The sequence below is a fragment of the Echiichthys vipera genome (genome assembly GCF_963691815.1).
Source record: "Echiichthys vipera genome assembly, chromosome: 5".
In the NCBI taxonomy this organism is placed as follows: Eukaryota; Metazoa; Chordata; class Actinopteri; order Perciformes; family Trachinidae; genus Echiichthys; species Echiichthys vipera.
The window spans coordinates 34793799-34809429 of NC_139830.1; the positions used below are offsets into that span (position 1 = coordinate 34793799).

Here is a 15631-nt window from a genome sequence, read left to right on the forward strand (position 1 = left end):
AGATGAGAACTCTAAAGCATGGAAGCAGACAGGCCAAGCATGTTAGGATGGGAATCGAGAACCAGTTCCGGTTGAGAACCGGTAACACATTGGAATCAGAATCGTAGGCCTCTGAGCTTATCAATTGATTTTAACGGAACTGTGACACCAGTTAGACATTTTTTGGCTAAATTCTATCAAACTCTGTTTCACCTACAGATATGAATGTAATGTTTTGAGCAAATTTAATGGTGTTAAACTAAAGTCTTCTTATCTTTGTAACCAAATATCGTTTTAACGGCCTGATTTATCTTTGTGTTTACAAGAGTGGTTAAAAGGACGTTAAAACCGGTGAATTAGCCGTGTGCTCCTCTAGGCCCTAGTCGGACACCCTGATCTCCTTACCGTAAACTCTGGGAGCTGCTGGTCGTCCACATTAACATCAATGCTGTCAAAAACATCCAGGACCATACTTCAGTCCTTCACAATATAATGACAGGCTTTATCAGCTCAAAAATATACCTTAAAGTCTTCTTAATTAAATTTATTATTACTATTACTCATATACAGTATACTATCATTAGTTTTATAAATGATAGAATTTGTAGCCAAAAACCATCATCATTAATATATCTCATTACCACTACTCATCATTGATATATTTACCACTATTATTATTATTGTCAAATTCCATCACCTTAGCTGTGCTTGTTTCTACTACATTAATTGCCATAACATATAAGTCATATTCACATTACTATAGCTAGTATATAGTTACTGTTACTTTTGTGGGTGCTTGGATCTCTTGGACTGTCTCTCTGTCGGTCTTTGTCTCTCTCTGTCCATCTGTCTGTCTTTTCTCTCTTTCTCTCTCCTTTTCTTCCTCCCCGACCGGTCAAGAGAGCTGGGTCTATCCGACGTCCCTGCCTTTTAAAGGGAAGGTTTTCGTTGCCACTGTGTACTCATGGGGGAATTGTTGGGTCTATGTAAATTATAAATAAGTCATAGAGTGTGGTCTATGGTCGACCTACTCTGTGTCCTCAGATAACTTTTGTTATGATTTGGCACAGTAAATAAAATTGAATTGAATTGAATTGAAAGCCACTGAGGTAGTCAAACAACTCCACAGTGGCAAAGCCCCATGGATTGATGAGATTCGTCCAGAAATGCTGAAAGCTTTGGGTTTGGAGGGGCTGTCTTGGTTGACACGTCTCTTAATTATTGCATGGAAGTCTGGGACAGTGCCAAGGGAGTGGCAGACCGGGGTGGTGGTTCCTCTATTTAAAAAGGGGGACCAGAGGGTGTGTGTCACACTACTCAGCCTCCCTGGTAAAGTCTGAGGCCATGGCTGTCAGCAGGAAACCGGTGGATTGCTTACTCCAGGTAGGGAATGAGCCCTTAACCCCAAGTGAAGGAGTTCATGTTCGCGAGTAAGGGGACAATGGAGCGTGAGTTTGGCCGGAGAATCAGAGCAGCGGGGACGGTGTTGCAGTCGCTCTTCCGCACCGTTGTGACGAAAAGAGAGATGAGCCGGAAGGCAAAGCTCTCGATCTAGTGGTCAATCTTCGTTCCTACCCTCACCTATGGTCATGAAAGCTGGGTCATGACCGAAAGAACGAGGTCGCGGGTACAAGTGGCCCAAATGGGTTTTCTCAGGAGGGTGGCTAGAGCCTCCCTTAGAGATAGGGTGAGAAGTTCTGCCATCTGTGAGGAACTAGCTGCTCCTTTGTGTTGAAAGGAGCCAGTTGAGGTGGTTCGGGCATCCTGTAAGGATGCCCCCTGGACACCTCCCTAGGGAGGTGTTCCAGACACGTCCAGCTGGGAGGAGGCCTCGGGGAAGACCCAGGACCAGGTGGAGAGATTATATCTCCACACTGGCCTGGGAACGCCTCGGGATCCCCCTGTTAAAGCTGGTTAATGTGGCCCGGGAAAGGGAAGTTTGGGGTCCCCTGCTAAAGCTGCTGCCCCCCTCGACCCGACCCCGGATAAGCGGTTGAAGATGAGATGAGATAAGATGAATTGATTTGAATATTTACATTCTTCAACAGCAGCAGCATGACGAGGGGCTCAGCATCTATTCCGCTTTGAACTCTGCACATTTTTTTTCTGGTTGCAGAGTTGAAAATTAACAGCTGTGATCATCAATGTCACTGATTTCGTTTATTACGTAGCCGTCCAATCACAGTAAAGAAGGAGTGGGACACATAGAGAGTCAACAACTAACCCTTATCCTTCCTACATGTATGATTGCTAAACAACAACAGAGGAGAAATCAATACTGCTGAAAAATTCATAAAATGTCTTTGTGGACACAGCAATTGTCCAACCAATGAGAATTTGGTCAAACAAGGGCATATTGACCAGAGGACGTCAGCCCTAATGGCTGGGAACGCCTCTGGATCACCCAGTTAAAGCTGTGCCATGCCAGTTATTCCCTCGCCAAAATGTAGCCTAACTTTGGAGCGTTATTTCACAAACTTCCAGACAAGATCATGATATGTTTGTCATCACTGGATTCCTTAGATCGTCTAGTTTCATATGATACCAATATCTTCACTCTAGCTTTAAAACGGAGCCAGCTACAGCTTCTTCTTAAAGACAGTAATGTTGGCCGGGATTACAAGCAAACCCTGTAGGTTTAAGAGGGTTAATTCAAAACTGATAGTGTTTTTTTTAAAATTGATACGGTATGACAAAAATATATCACGGTATTCAAGTGTATTACTGTTTTCTCACACTCCTATACCAACCAACACAGCTGTAGTGTAGGGCTCATTTTGAATTCTCTCTTCCAAACACTGATACTCCCCAGTCAGTAGTAATCCTATGAAAATAGGGTTTAATGCAGTCTAATAAAAATAAGAAGGAGAGAGCATGGAAGAAGAAATCGATAGTGCCATAGGTGACGCGAGGCTCAAATATGTGCAGACACAGACCTTGTTTGAAATGCAAGACTATTTTTAGTACATTATTCCAGGTGATGAGTCATAATTAGTTTCAGTAATGAAATGATAATACTTTTTTACACTATTATCTGATCCTGGTCCCATTACATAACATTTATTGCAATGGTGTTTATCCTTTTCCATAGAACATTGAGTAATTCTGGTAAGAACAACAAGCAAAACACTGGAGTAACTATGGCCCTATGAGTTCTGGATTACTGCCAGATGTAATATTTAGGCATTAAAATGGCAGAGTAGGGATTTCTGGCACAACATCACCTACTTCCAGGGTGCATAGAGAAGAAAACAGTCTGGCTTGTGCCTTCTTAGAGACAACCCTGATGAAGGCTACAAGCATGTTGGTCTAACAATAAGGTTGTTTTGTTAACATAAACATTCCAAAACAGTCCTAGTTTATTTTCTGTTGCAGTGTCGGTTAAAAAGGTCACTACAAGAGTTGCTGGAGTTGGTCAGGACCTGGTCGGGCATTAACACGGTAGTGTAGAGGGATGTTGGCACAGTGATCTGACTGTGCTGTGGGGGGACTGGGAGTGTCTGTGGATTTGGGGTAACAACAAGGCAGGTAGGGTTAATGGGGTGTACAGGTGTATTGTCGGGTACCAAAAGGAGTGTCATGTTGAATTTGGTGCAATTTGGGAAGATGGTGGCGCTATAACAAAAAATGTTTTGACCTATAACTTTTGAACCAGATGAATCTATCCATAATATTATATAAAATGTACTGAGCACTTTGTGCTTTTGCACACACATTTGGTGGACATGACAAATTCGGTGCCATCTGGCCAACAGGTAGAGCTGTAGCAGCATCATTTAACTGTAAAGGAAGTGTAGTGTCTAATTGGCCCTCTGTTGATAGTCACCGTGGTTTGTTGAACAGTAAGAATTTGTCCTTGACACGAACACGTTGAGTTGTGTGTTTATTGCTTGCTTGTAGTGTTAGTAATTGTGAAAAATAACTGAAACTAACTTTGGTTTTTATTCATTGTGTTAATCATTCAGACTCTGCCACTGACTTATATGCAAGAACTGTTTTCTCTCTGCCGTTCAACAAACACACTCAAACTACAAACCTGTGTGATTTATCACTTAATTTTGTGACGTGACCCATCACCATGAAGTTACCGCCCCCTTGTGACATCATATACCAATACACATTTTAACACAATTTAAGCGTTCAAAAAATTAACCAAAAACACCCAAATGGCACCAACAGGAAGGGTACTGCGCCAGTATTTGTAAAATATTAAAAAAGCTATCAATATCACTACAAGCCATTTTGAACACCACGTAGCACCCGTACACCACATTTTTACAAACTGCAAATAGCATGCAATAATTACCCCCCCCCCCCCCCCCGGGTTTTGTACTGTCTCTGAAATTGGTTTCCATTCGCTCTACTATGATTATTAACTTTCCATTGATGCAGCAGCATAGTCAGAGGCACAGTGACGTCAAACAGTGTCCTTGACGGAGAAGCAGCACCCAGTCACATGCTGAGAAGTTCAACTAGAGTGTGTGTGTGTGTGTGTGTGTGTGTGTGTGTGTGTGTGTGTGTGTGTGTGTGTGTGTGTGTGTGTGTGTGTGTGTGTGTGTGTGTGTGTGTGTGTGTGTGTGCGTGCGTGCGTGCGTGCGTGCGTGCGTGCAAGACAGAGAGTGGAAGAGAAGGAGACAATGTACGTGTTCAGAGAAAATGAGAAGAGCGTACTTACTGCACAGAGCAATGATGTGGCTGCTGTCTTCGTGGACAAATTTCTTAGTCACTGCTTCCTCCATAATCTGCTTCACCTGCACACAAAAGCGGCACAGTTTATTACTATGCCTGGAGTAAGTTTCAGCGTCTTTATCTTAGCTGCCATTATACCGCATCAGTTATACATCAGCCATAAGAAGATTAACGATATCATGATAGAAATAACTCATGAGCATCTACATGATCACTAGAGTGATGATCTGCATTGAGACATCACAGTGTCACAATATACTGATGATTGTGCTATTGTGCTATTTAATGAGCCTTACAAATGTAAGGCTCATTAAATACCACAATCATCAATATCCCTATCAGGGAGATTAAATAGCACAATCATCAATATCCCTATTGAAAACCCCTTTTCATGGGCTAAACATTGCTCAGAAGAGACATCAAGGTAGTGGAACCGATTGTTGGAGGATGTGTGGCTCAGATGTGGCCAACCATTATCATTCATTTTGGGATTGTCCAAAACATTCATCTTTCTGGCATGACATTCTTGATTGTCTGGAATATATGTTTCAAATCACTTGCTGAATGATGTCAGCTCAATGTACTTTTGTACCATGGCATTACATATCCAATCAACAGCAGACAAATATCTAATGAAGATATTATTGATTGGGGCAAAGAAAGCTATAACAATGAAATGGCTCCAACCCAACGCACCGACACTGGAAGGCTGGCAAGGGATTGTTCACGAAATCTACTACATGGAGAGACTGACATTCACTCTAAAATTTCATTCAGAGTTGTTGGTCAAAATGGATCAGATATATAAGAACACGGAGACCCGAACTGCTTTAAATACCTCAATTAATCTGGATGGAAAAATTAGTAATTGTGAATTTCTTTGTTTGAATGTTTCTATTTTATACAGTACATAGTAAAATGAAAGGGTTAGAAACAGCTTGGAGAATATGTTAGCACAATTGCTCAAATTCATGCTTTTGCTTAGCCCTGTATGTCTGTAAGAGTGCTGAAATGACTTTTTATGTTTCCCCCTGATAAAAAAAAAAAAAAAAAAAAAAAGAACAGTCATGTCACACCCAATCTGATACCAGGGCTTTCTTAGTGGAGTGGAACTCATTGGAATCAATTTTATGCAAGGCAGCATGAGGTCAGGGATTGCTGTGTATGTGAATGAATGTAATACACAGTAATCCACAAAGAAGATATACATATAATGTGGATTCCTCATGTCATAACTGCTACACATTCTACTTCAGGTAGAATCAGGTTTTTTAATACATTGTTTTAGCTGGCAAAGGTAACAAGAGTGCATATGTCATGTGTTAAGAAATATTTATAAACATTATTGTTTAGTCAACATCATAACTGTTTTCCATCCTTTGTTCATGGGATTCTTCACGGGGTCCATTAAAACATATGGAGGATTTCTTTTGTGTGTGTGTGTGTGTGTGTCCGATTCTTATTATTTATTTCTAGAGTCGTTTCTTGAGTACTCATGACATGCATGCACGTTTTTTGAGCCTTGCATTGTTGAAACTGAGCAGCTAATGTTGTTAGTAAGAGTTAGCAGATTGGAGAGTCACCAATGCATCTTTCTCTCTGCTCCGCAGCTGTGTGTAAAACCCTGCCCTTGGTGAAATGCTTATTTTCTTTAGTCTTTATTGAGAAAATAGCCAGGCGCGTTTTAGAAGTGAGTCTCACAGTTATTTCCTGTATTTGTGTCGCATTTTTCGTCATGGCCTTGCGTCTTTAGGAGACGGGTTACTTACAGGTGCCCCTTCCCCCTGGTCTTGTCACTGTCATTGGCTCTTGGAGTCCCCGACAGCAGGACGCATCTCCGAAATAACCACCCACTCACTGCTGCAAGGATGCATTTGGCCCTAAGTTCACTCAGGGTGCACTCACACTCTCCATCCGTACCGTTCCAAAGCACGCTTCACAGCTAAAGTCTAGTTCATTTGACCAGTGTGAGTACAACTGTACTGCGCCCCGGCCCAACACGCTTGCGGCCCGGTTGAAAGAGTAGGACTTTAGTAAAGCATGGATGCACATTTACAGGCACGAGCGTGGGCACGTGTACAGGCACGAGCGTGAGCTTTGACGGCGCTCCTAATGTCTACTTACATGCGTCTGTTCCCCCGTGATGGACATTTTAAAAGATGCCACCAAACGGTTCGCGGTGGTTTGATGCAGAGGTGACATGTTTGCTGCAGATTTGGACAGATGAAACGTTCAAAAACAGTCTGACAAAACTAAATCTCCAAGGGGTGATGACGTATGAGCAAAACGCATTCGCACCGCGGCCTGGATCAATTTAAGTAGTGTGAGTACAAACGGGCCCGGCTGGTTTCAATGCCTCCCGGTGATACTGATGCAGGACCATCAACAACTACTGCCAGTTTTTCGCAGCCGACGATAATGGGGGCCTTCAGGAAAACCACAAAGTACAATAGGGACAGTGTCCGTGGGAAAAACCTGTACTGATGCAGTGACAAAATACTTGGAGAAGGAAATGATCTCTTTCCCCAAAGTGTAAAAAAGACCTTTAAGGACATGATGAAGGTCCTAGATGCCTAGTACGAGCTGACTGGACGAAGACATTTCTCACAAACAGCTGTCCCACATTTATATAATAAAGTTAGAGACAAGGTTCAAGTGCTCCTGTCAGAGGCAGACAGTTATTCCTTAACAACCGACATGTGGTCGTCAGTTAACATGACACCATATACTGCATGTCCCTGACAGTCCACACCATTACACCTGAGTGGAAACTTGAATCCAAATGCCTCCAAACAACGTATTTTCCTGAGAGTCATACGGCGGACAATCTTGCTGCTGCGCTCAAAAGCTGCACTTCAGGACTTGCAACTTGACGAAAAAAAACTTTCAGCCATAACCACTGACAACGCTGCCAACATTTCTGCCGCAATCAGGTCCCTGCATTGGCCGTGGCTTAACTGCATCGGTCACAATCTAAATTTGGCTGACACAAATGCATTGCAACTGCAAGTGGCAGGTCCTGTTGGAACCATAGAGGGCAGAGTCAGAGCTGAAATAAGGGCCTACTGTTTGGACTTCTCTGGTGGAAATGTGCTGCCGAAGTGCTACCTACTGGCCCAAAGGTACGTAAGTAGTAGTAAGCTCACCAACGTCCACAACGTGCCCTGTCAAAGCTGGACAAAGTAAACATGCTGGTTTTTATGGTAAAAAATCTTGACTAGATTTGTTGCCACTTGCCACAAAGTTTCTATTCACACCGTGTGTATGTGTGCATTTTTTTATTTCATTGATTTAGGTGTTAAAAACAATATTAGAAAGAAGACTGGACTTCTTATAATTTAGGCCTATTGATTTGTTTGTTGAATTGTTATAATATGGATGTTTATGTTAATTCAACTCTGGTTGACTGTTGTGTGTCTATTTGCACTTTTTTATAAGCTGCTCTTTGTTGTTATTTGGGCTCTGACTATTTTATTAATTTGTGTGCGCGAAAACGTCTGGATGTTTACATTAATTTAATTCTGTTTGATTGTTGTATTTGTGTTAATTTAATTCTGTTCGACCGTTGTATTTGCACTTTAGAAGCTGCTATTTGTTGCTAATAAAAGTTGTTAATATTGTTATTGTTTCAGTATTAGTGTTTGGTATTCAGTTTCTGAACGGTGTAGGCACAAGCCAAGAGTTTGGTGACGTCGCCTGAGCCTTACGTCATTATTTTTAATTAGTCACGGTAATGGCGTATACCGGGGTAAAATAGTGAGGAGGTTTGACAGTATCAAAATGTGGATACCGCCCAACCTTACGACAGATATCAGGAGTGTGTCTAGCACCAGTGAGCCGCTCCGCTCGCGTCTTTGTTCTTACATTGCGTTCAAACTCCTGGAGTGACGAGCACCGAGCCAACTCTGATTTGCCTCCTTAGACAAATTAGATTAGACAAATTAAACTGATGACGCTATGATTAAAGCTAGATAAAGCTATTTAGTTTACACATCATTGTCACACACACAATGAAACTAAAATTCAATTAAATTCAATTCAATTTTATTTATAGTGTCGAATCATAACAAAAGTTATCTCAGGACACTTTACAGAGTAGGTAAAGACCACACTCAATGACTTATTTATGATTTACATAGACCCAACAATTCCTCTGTAGAGTACGGTGGCAACGAAAACCTTCCCTTTAACAGGCAGGAACGTCAGACAGACCCAGCTCTGTGGAGGACGGCCATCTGTCTTGACCGGTTGGGGAGGAAGAAAAGGAGAGAGAAAGAGAGAAAAGACACACAGATGGACAAAGAGAGACAGACAGACACACTTCCAGAGATGCAAGCAAAGCCTAACAGTAACTATAATAATATTTATAGTAATGTGAATATAACGAATATGTTAAGACAGTTAATACAACAGAATAGTAGAAACAAGCACAGCTAAGGTGACAGAATATGAAAATGATAATAATTATGGTGGCAAACATGATCAATGATGAGTAGTGGCAATAGCAGCTACGATACAGCTACAAATTTTATAGTTTATTAAACTAGTGATAGTATATATGAGTAACAGTGATAATAGCAGCAGGAAGCGTCATGTAGGACCACGGCAGCAGGCACCACCACGATCAGCAGAGACCTGCGAGACGACAAAGCACAAACAGCTCTGGGGAAGAAGCTGAATTAGTAACATGCATTGATGAGAAAAGGAATGGTACAGACAGAGAGGAGAGAAGCTCAGAGTATCAGGAAAAGTATTATCCCCCGGCAGACTAGGCCTATAGCAGCATAATTAAGCAGAATAAAGTCTTATCGTAAGCCCTAGCTGTAAGCTTTATCAAAAAGGAAAGTTTTAAGTTTACTCTTAAATAAGGGGACAGTGTCTGCCTCCCGAATAACATTTGGGAGTTTGTTCCACAGGAGAGGAGCTTGGTAGCTGAAGGCTCTGCCTCCACTTCTACTTTTGGAGACTCTAGGAACGACGAGTAGCCCTGCATTCTCAGAGCGCAGACATCTAGTTGGGAGATGCGGTACTATGAGCTCTTTAAGATACGACGGAGCCTGACCAATAAGAGCTTTGTACGTAAGGAGAAGGATTTTAAATTCTATTCTAGATTTTACAGGTAGCCAGTGCAGAGAAGCTAATACAGGAGAAATATGTTCTCTTCTATTTGTTTTAGTTAGTACACGAGCTGCAGCATTTTGGACCAACTGGAGACTCTTAACAGACTTATTACAGCAGCCTGATAATAAGGAGTTTCAATAGTCCAGCCTAGAAGTAACAAATGCATGGACAAGTTTCTCTGCATCTTTCTGAGACACAATGTTCCTAATTTTTGCAATATTACGCAGGTGAAAATATGCAGTCCTTGTTGTTAGTTTTATGTGAGTTTTTTGTCAGTTTTCAGTTTTGTCTGAGTTTAACATCAGAAAATTGCAGGTCATCCAGCTTTTTATTTCCTTAATGCACATTTGAAGTTTATCTAACTGATGGGTTTCTTCTGGTTTGATCGACAAATATAATTGTGTATCATCAGCATAACAATGAAAGAGTATGGAGTGCTTCCTTATAATATTTCCTAAGGGAAGCATATATAAGGTGAAAAGAGTCGGTCCAAGGACAGAACCCTGTGGGACTCCGTGACTAACTTTAGTGTGCATGGAGGATTTGTCATTAACATGTACAAACTGAGATCTATCTGATAAATATGACTTAAACCAGCTCAGTGCGGTTCCTTTAATGCCAATTAGATGCTCCAGTCTCTGTAGCAGGATGTGATGGTCAATAGTGTCGAAGGCCGCACTAAGATCTAGTAAAACAAGCACAGAGACAAGTCCTTTGTCTGAAGCTATTAGAAGGTTGTTAGTCATTTTCACCAGTGCTGTCTCAGTGCTATGATTTGCTCTAAATCCTGACTGGAAATCGTCAAATATCTCATTATTATGTAAAAAGTCACACAACTGATTGGCAACTAATTTCTCGAGGATCTTAGAGAGAAAAGGAAGGTAAGATATAGGTCTATAGTTGGCTAGTACCTCAGGATCAAGACTGGGCTTTTTAAGAAGAGGTTTAATTACAGCTACTTTAAAAGACTGTGGTACATAACCTGCTGATAAAGACATGTTAATCATATCTAATACAGTAGTGCTAATTAAAGATAACACTTCTGAGTAACCTAGTTGGAATAGAGTCTAGGAGACAAGTAGAAGGTTTTGATGCTGAAATAGTAGAGGTTAATTTGTTAAGGTCGACTGTAGAAAAGCAGTCCAAGAATATATCAGGTCGTACAGTTTCTAAGGTTCCTGGGTTTGATGAAAAATTGGTGCCAAGCGAGTTGATTTTGTCTCTAATAGTTATAATTTTCTCATTAAAGAAGGTCATGAAGTCGTTACTACTGAGGGTTATAGGAATACATGGCTCAATAGAGCTGTGGCTCTCTGTTAGCCTGGCTACAGTGCTGAAAAGAAATCTAGGATTGTTCTTATTCTCCTCTATTAAAGATGAGTAATAGGCTGCTCTGGCATTACGGAGGTCCTTCCTATAGGTTTTAAGACTTTCTTGCCAAACTAAGTGAGATTCCTCCAGTTTAGTGGAGCGCCATTTACTTTCCAACTATCGCAATATTTGTTTTAATTCACGGGTTTGTGAGTTATACCACGGAGCTAACTTCCTCTGTTTTATTATCTTCTTTTTTAAAGGAGCAACAGAGTCAAGTGTTGTTCGTAGAGAGCCTGCAACACTGTCAACAGTGTGGTCAATTTCAGAGAAACTAACGTTAGTGCAGGAGTCTTGAATATTAGGATAAGGCATTAAAGTAAATACAGATGGAATCGCTTCCTTAAATTTAGTTATAGCACTATCAGATAAACATCTAGTGTAGACACTTTTACCCAGAGGTGAGTAGGCCTGTAATATGAATTCAAAAGTTATTAAATAATGGTCTGATAAAATAGGATTCTGTGGAAAGACTATTAAGTCATTAATTTCCACACCATAAGCCAAAACAAGGTCGAGGGTGTGATTAAAACAGTGAGTAGGTTTATGTACACTCTGACTAAAACCAATCGAATCTAATAGAGAGATAAACGCGATACTGAGACTATTATTATCAGACAGAAATTCAGAGTACGGACCAGGAGCACGGTACACTATAACAAATATAATTGGCTGCACAGTTTTCCAGGTTGAATGTGAAAGACTAAGAACAAGACTTTCAAATGAATTATAATTTAGTTTAGGTTTAGGGTTTATTAATAGGCCTGAGTCATAAATAGCTGCAACGCCTCCTCCTCGACCACTGCCTCAAGGAATATGAGTATTAATATGACTGGGAGGAGTGGATTAAATATGGTTATCTGATATCAGATCCTTTACTAATACAGCTTTAGATGACAGAGATCTGATGTTTAAAAGTCCATATTTTATTTTCTGATATTGTTGCATAGTCCCAGATTTTGCGTTGATTTGTATCAAGTTTTTAATTTATAGCTCCTCTTCTGTTCATTTTTGATCTGTTTAATTTAAATGATCGTGGGGCAGACAGTGTTTGTATACTAAACTGAGCTGGAAAATGCTCCACAGGGAGCGCAGAGAGGTGTATTAAACTGCGACTCTGCTTCCTGATCCCAACACTGGGTTGTCATGGTTTTAGACCGCTAACAACTGCGTCCAGGTTCTTAGATATGAGAGCGGCACCCTCCAAAGTAGGATGAATACCATCTCTCCTAATAAGATCAGGTTTTCCCCAGAAAGACTGCCAATTATCTACGAAGCCCACATTATTTACCGGGCACCATCCAGACAGCCAGCGACGGAATGATGACATGCGGCTATACATGTCATCGCAAGTCAAGTTGGGCAGGGGACCAGAGAAAATTACGGAGTCCGACAAAGTTTTTGCATAAGCACACACCGACTCCACATTAATTTTAGTGACCTCCAGTTGACGTACTCGGGTGTCATTACCGCCGACGTGAATAACAATCCTACCATATTTACGTTTATACTTAGCCAGAAGTTTCAAATGGGATTCAATGTCGCCCGCTCTGGCCCCTGGGATGCATGTTGCTATGGTCCCTGGTGTCACTAAGTTCATGTTTCTCAAAATGGAGCTGCCAATAACCAGTGTTGTTTCCTCAGCAGGCATGTCACTGAGTGGAGAAAACTTGTATGAAACGTGAACGGGCGGATGGTTAACCATGGGCTTCGATTTAGAACTATGCTTTCTTCTCACGGTCACCCAGTAGGACCCTGGCTGCTCAGGGATTGCCGGGGGAGGGCTAGCAGGAGATAACGCTACACTATGTGGCTTCGCACCGTCTAAAGTTATAGGTGGCCGGCTAGCTACTGTAGCGTAAGACTGAGCTTCCATGGTGCGGAGCCATGCCTCTAACTCACTGAGCTTCGCCTCCAGCGCTACAAATACACTACACCTATTACACTTACCATTATCACTAAAGGAGGCAGAGGAGTAGCTAAACATACGACACTCCGAGCAAGAGAGAGAGCGTGGGAAGCCATCACCAGCCACGAAGCTAACTGCTAAGCTAAAGTGGCTAACAGCGTGTAACGATTAATTAGCAAGAAAGCGGCTGAAAGAAGGAGAGCTGTGAGTGCATGAGTAGAACTAGTTGATGATTAAATGTTAAGCTGTAGTTAGCCGCTGTGGTGAATATAATAGCAAAAACAGTTGAATTTAGTGAGAGCAGCTAACAGTGAAACAACAACGAGTGACCAACACACAAGCACCGGAAATAACGTTATACGTCACCGTAACACGTCAGCACGTCCTCCACTGTTGTCTCTAAAACAGAGCCCTTGTCATGGTCTTGGTTAAGTTTTTTGTGTCTTTATGTTTTCCACCACAGCTGTGTTAGTTAAATCGCTTCCCATGTATTTTACAGTTTAGTTCAGTTCTACTTTGTTTTTGAGCGTATTATCACAGCTTTGCATTGTTTTCCAGAAGGTTTTTCTGTGTTCTTATGTCGATTCTGAGGTTGGCCCTGAAGTGCAAATCACAACAGCAAATACAAAAATGTAACAGCAAATCATAAAACAAAACAGCAAATAGGAAAATATTTCAACAAATCATAAAACACAACGGCAAATAAAAAAAAACAAACCCAGAAAGGAAATAGGAAAACCCAGAAAGCCCCTATTTTCAAAACATGAGTATTTACAAAGATACTTTTGCTATTATTAAGAATTATTTTTGATGCAAGGCAACGTGATAGCTGATATGTTGTTAACCAATCAAAACATCAGGATGATATGTGGCAAGTACTTCAGCAAAAACACTAGCTGTAGTATTCCCGCTACATGTGTCAATTACCCGACAGAGTGTTCAGAAAGTGTTGTTTACTGAGAGGTTGCAAGCAAACATACATCCGCATTATATCCAAATATTGGCGGGCTCTGGCCCCTGAACTGCGCATGCCTGTAGGGTTCATGCAATACCTCACTGTCGTGACGAATGTCAAAACTCATAAACATTACATCACTTCCCTTTTTTTTTTACAGAATAAATATGTCTGCAAACATAGTTTGAGGAAGAACTCATTCACTTACTGTATGTTATACCATAACTGATTTCTTTACAATCTAAAAGTGTAGGTATAATTCAATTTTGAAAACTACACGAATGTATATGCAAATACTCAATTCTTATAAATTCTTAACATTCTTCCGTTACACCAAAACTGAGTAATATCTCGGAAGTTGTATCAATGCATTCATATCAAGTGAACTGTGATTCAGAATGGTTGAACTTACATTATTGCCTTTTGTGAGTGCCATCAAACCTGTTATCTAAAACATTCAGATGCATAACTCTTGGGACAACTTTGTATTATGTTAAAATCAACAATAGGTTTAATACTGTGGCCCGTCCCCCACATGCCTCTGCTGCTGGCTTCCCCTCAACTACTGCCACTTTACCTCCCCCTACTCCTCCTTCTTACAGCCCCCTTGACTGCCCCTCACCACCTCATTTCACACGTTCCTATTCCACCCCTCCCACAGGTTTACAGGTAAAGCCTAGTTTGTTTGACCAGTGTGAGTGCAACCGCTCCGCGCCTAGCTGTGGCCAGCTTGCCGTCCACAGCCCGTTTGAGAGAGGTGGGCTTTTGTAAAGCGTGTTTGCACATGTACGAGCACGAGCAGGAGCACGAGGACTACGCCGCCTCTGATGTCATTTTATGTGCGCCTGTTTGGACATAGAAAAAAAAAAGGAAAAGACAGACCATGCTCGGACATTTAACAACAACAACAATGGTGGCGAAAGGTTCACGTTGGTGTGATGCAGAGGTGGAGTGTTTACTGCAGATTTAGGCGGATGAAAATATTCAAAAACAGTCGGACAAGACGCACAAAAACCTCTGAGGTCTAAAGATTTGTAAACAAAGCGACGCATCGCAATGACATCAATCAATGTCTAGGTGCAACCGGCACCCAAAGATGATTGTTCATTTCTGGATTAACGTGAACTTTCAGTTTTATTATAAGAAGGCCCCGGCCTGCTCAGGCCAAAGGGAAGACTAGGCCCAAAGCCTGGCTGCCTTTGTCTCTGAAACAAAGGCCTGCCATGCCTTCTCCCCCACAAATCACACCCAGGTGGGATTCTCCAAGGGACCCCCAAACTGTTCATTGGCTGACTTGACCGCTGGCGATGACATCACCAGGGCCTATATAAAGTGTAGCACACAACCTGCACTTCCTCTTCCTCCCCGTCTCTCTCCTGGATCACTCAACTCGACACGCTCCTGCGGATCCAGGAGACCAGCTTCCGGCTGTCCCCTCGGCCCTGGACCTGGCCTACGGCGATCACCAGCAAAAGTTTAACCAACCGGTTATCCTCAACTGAGCAGAACAAAGAGCAATCCTCTTTTGCCTAAGCGCACAACTAAGACGAGCTTCCAGCTTCTTTTCTTCAACCAGCCATTGGCATCAAGCAACGCAAAACATCTCC

At 41.7% G+C, this 15631-nt stretch overlaps 1 protein-coding gene across 1 annotated transcript in view; it reads right to left on the reverse strand.

Moving 5' to 3' along the window:
* Positions 1-15631, reverse strand: part of sgsm2 (small G protein signaling modulator 2) — a 230214-nt gene that overhangs the window by 186523 nt on the left and 28060 nt on the right. The window contains exon 2 of the mRNA XM_083914451.1: positions 4655-4730. Within this exon, the coding sequence (XP_083770577.1) occupies positions 4655-4730 (76 nt within the window). The remainder of the gene's footprint in view (positions 1-4654; positions 4731-15631) is intronic.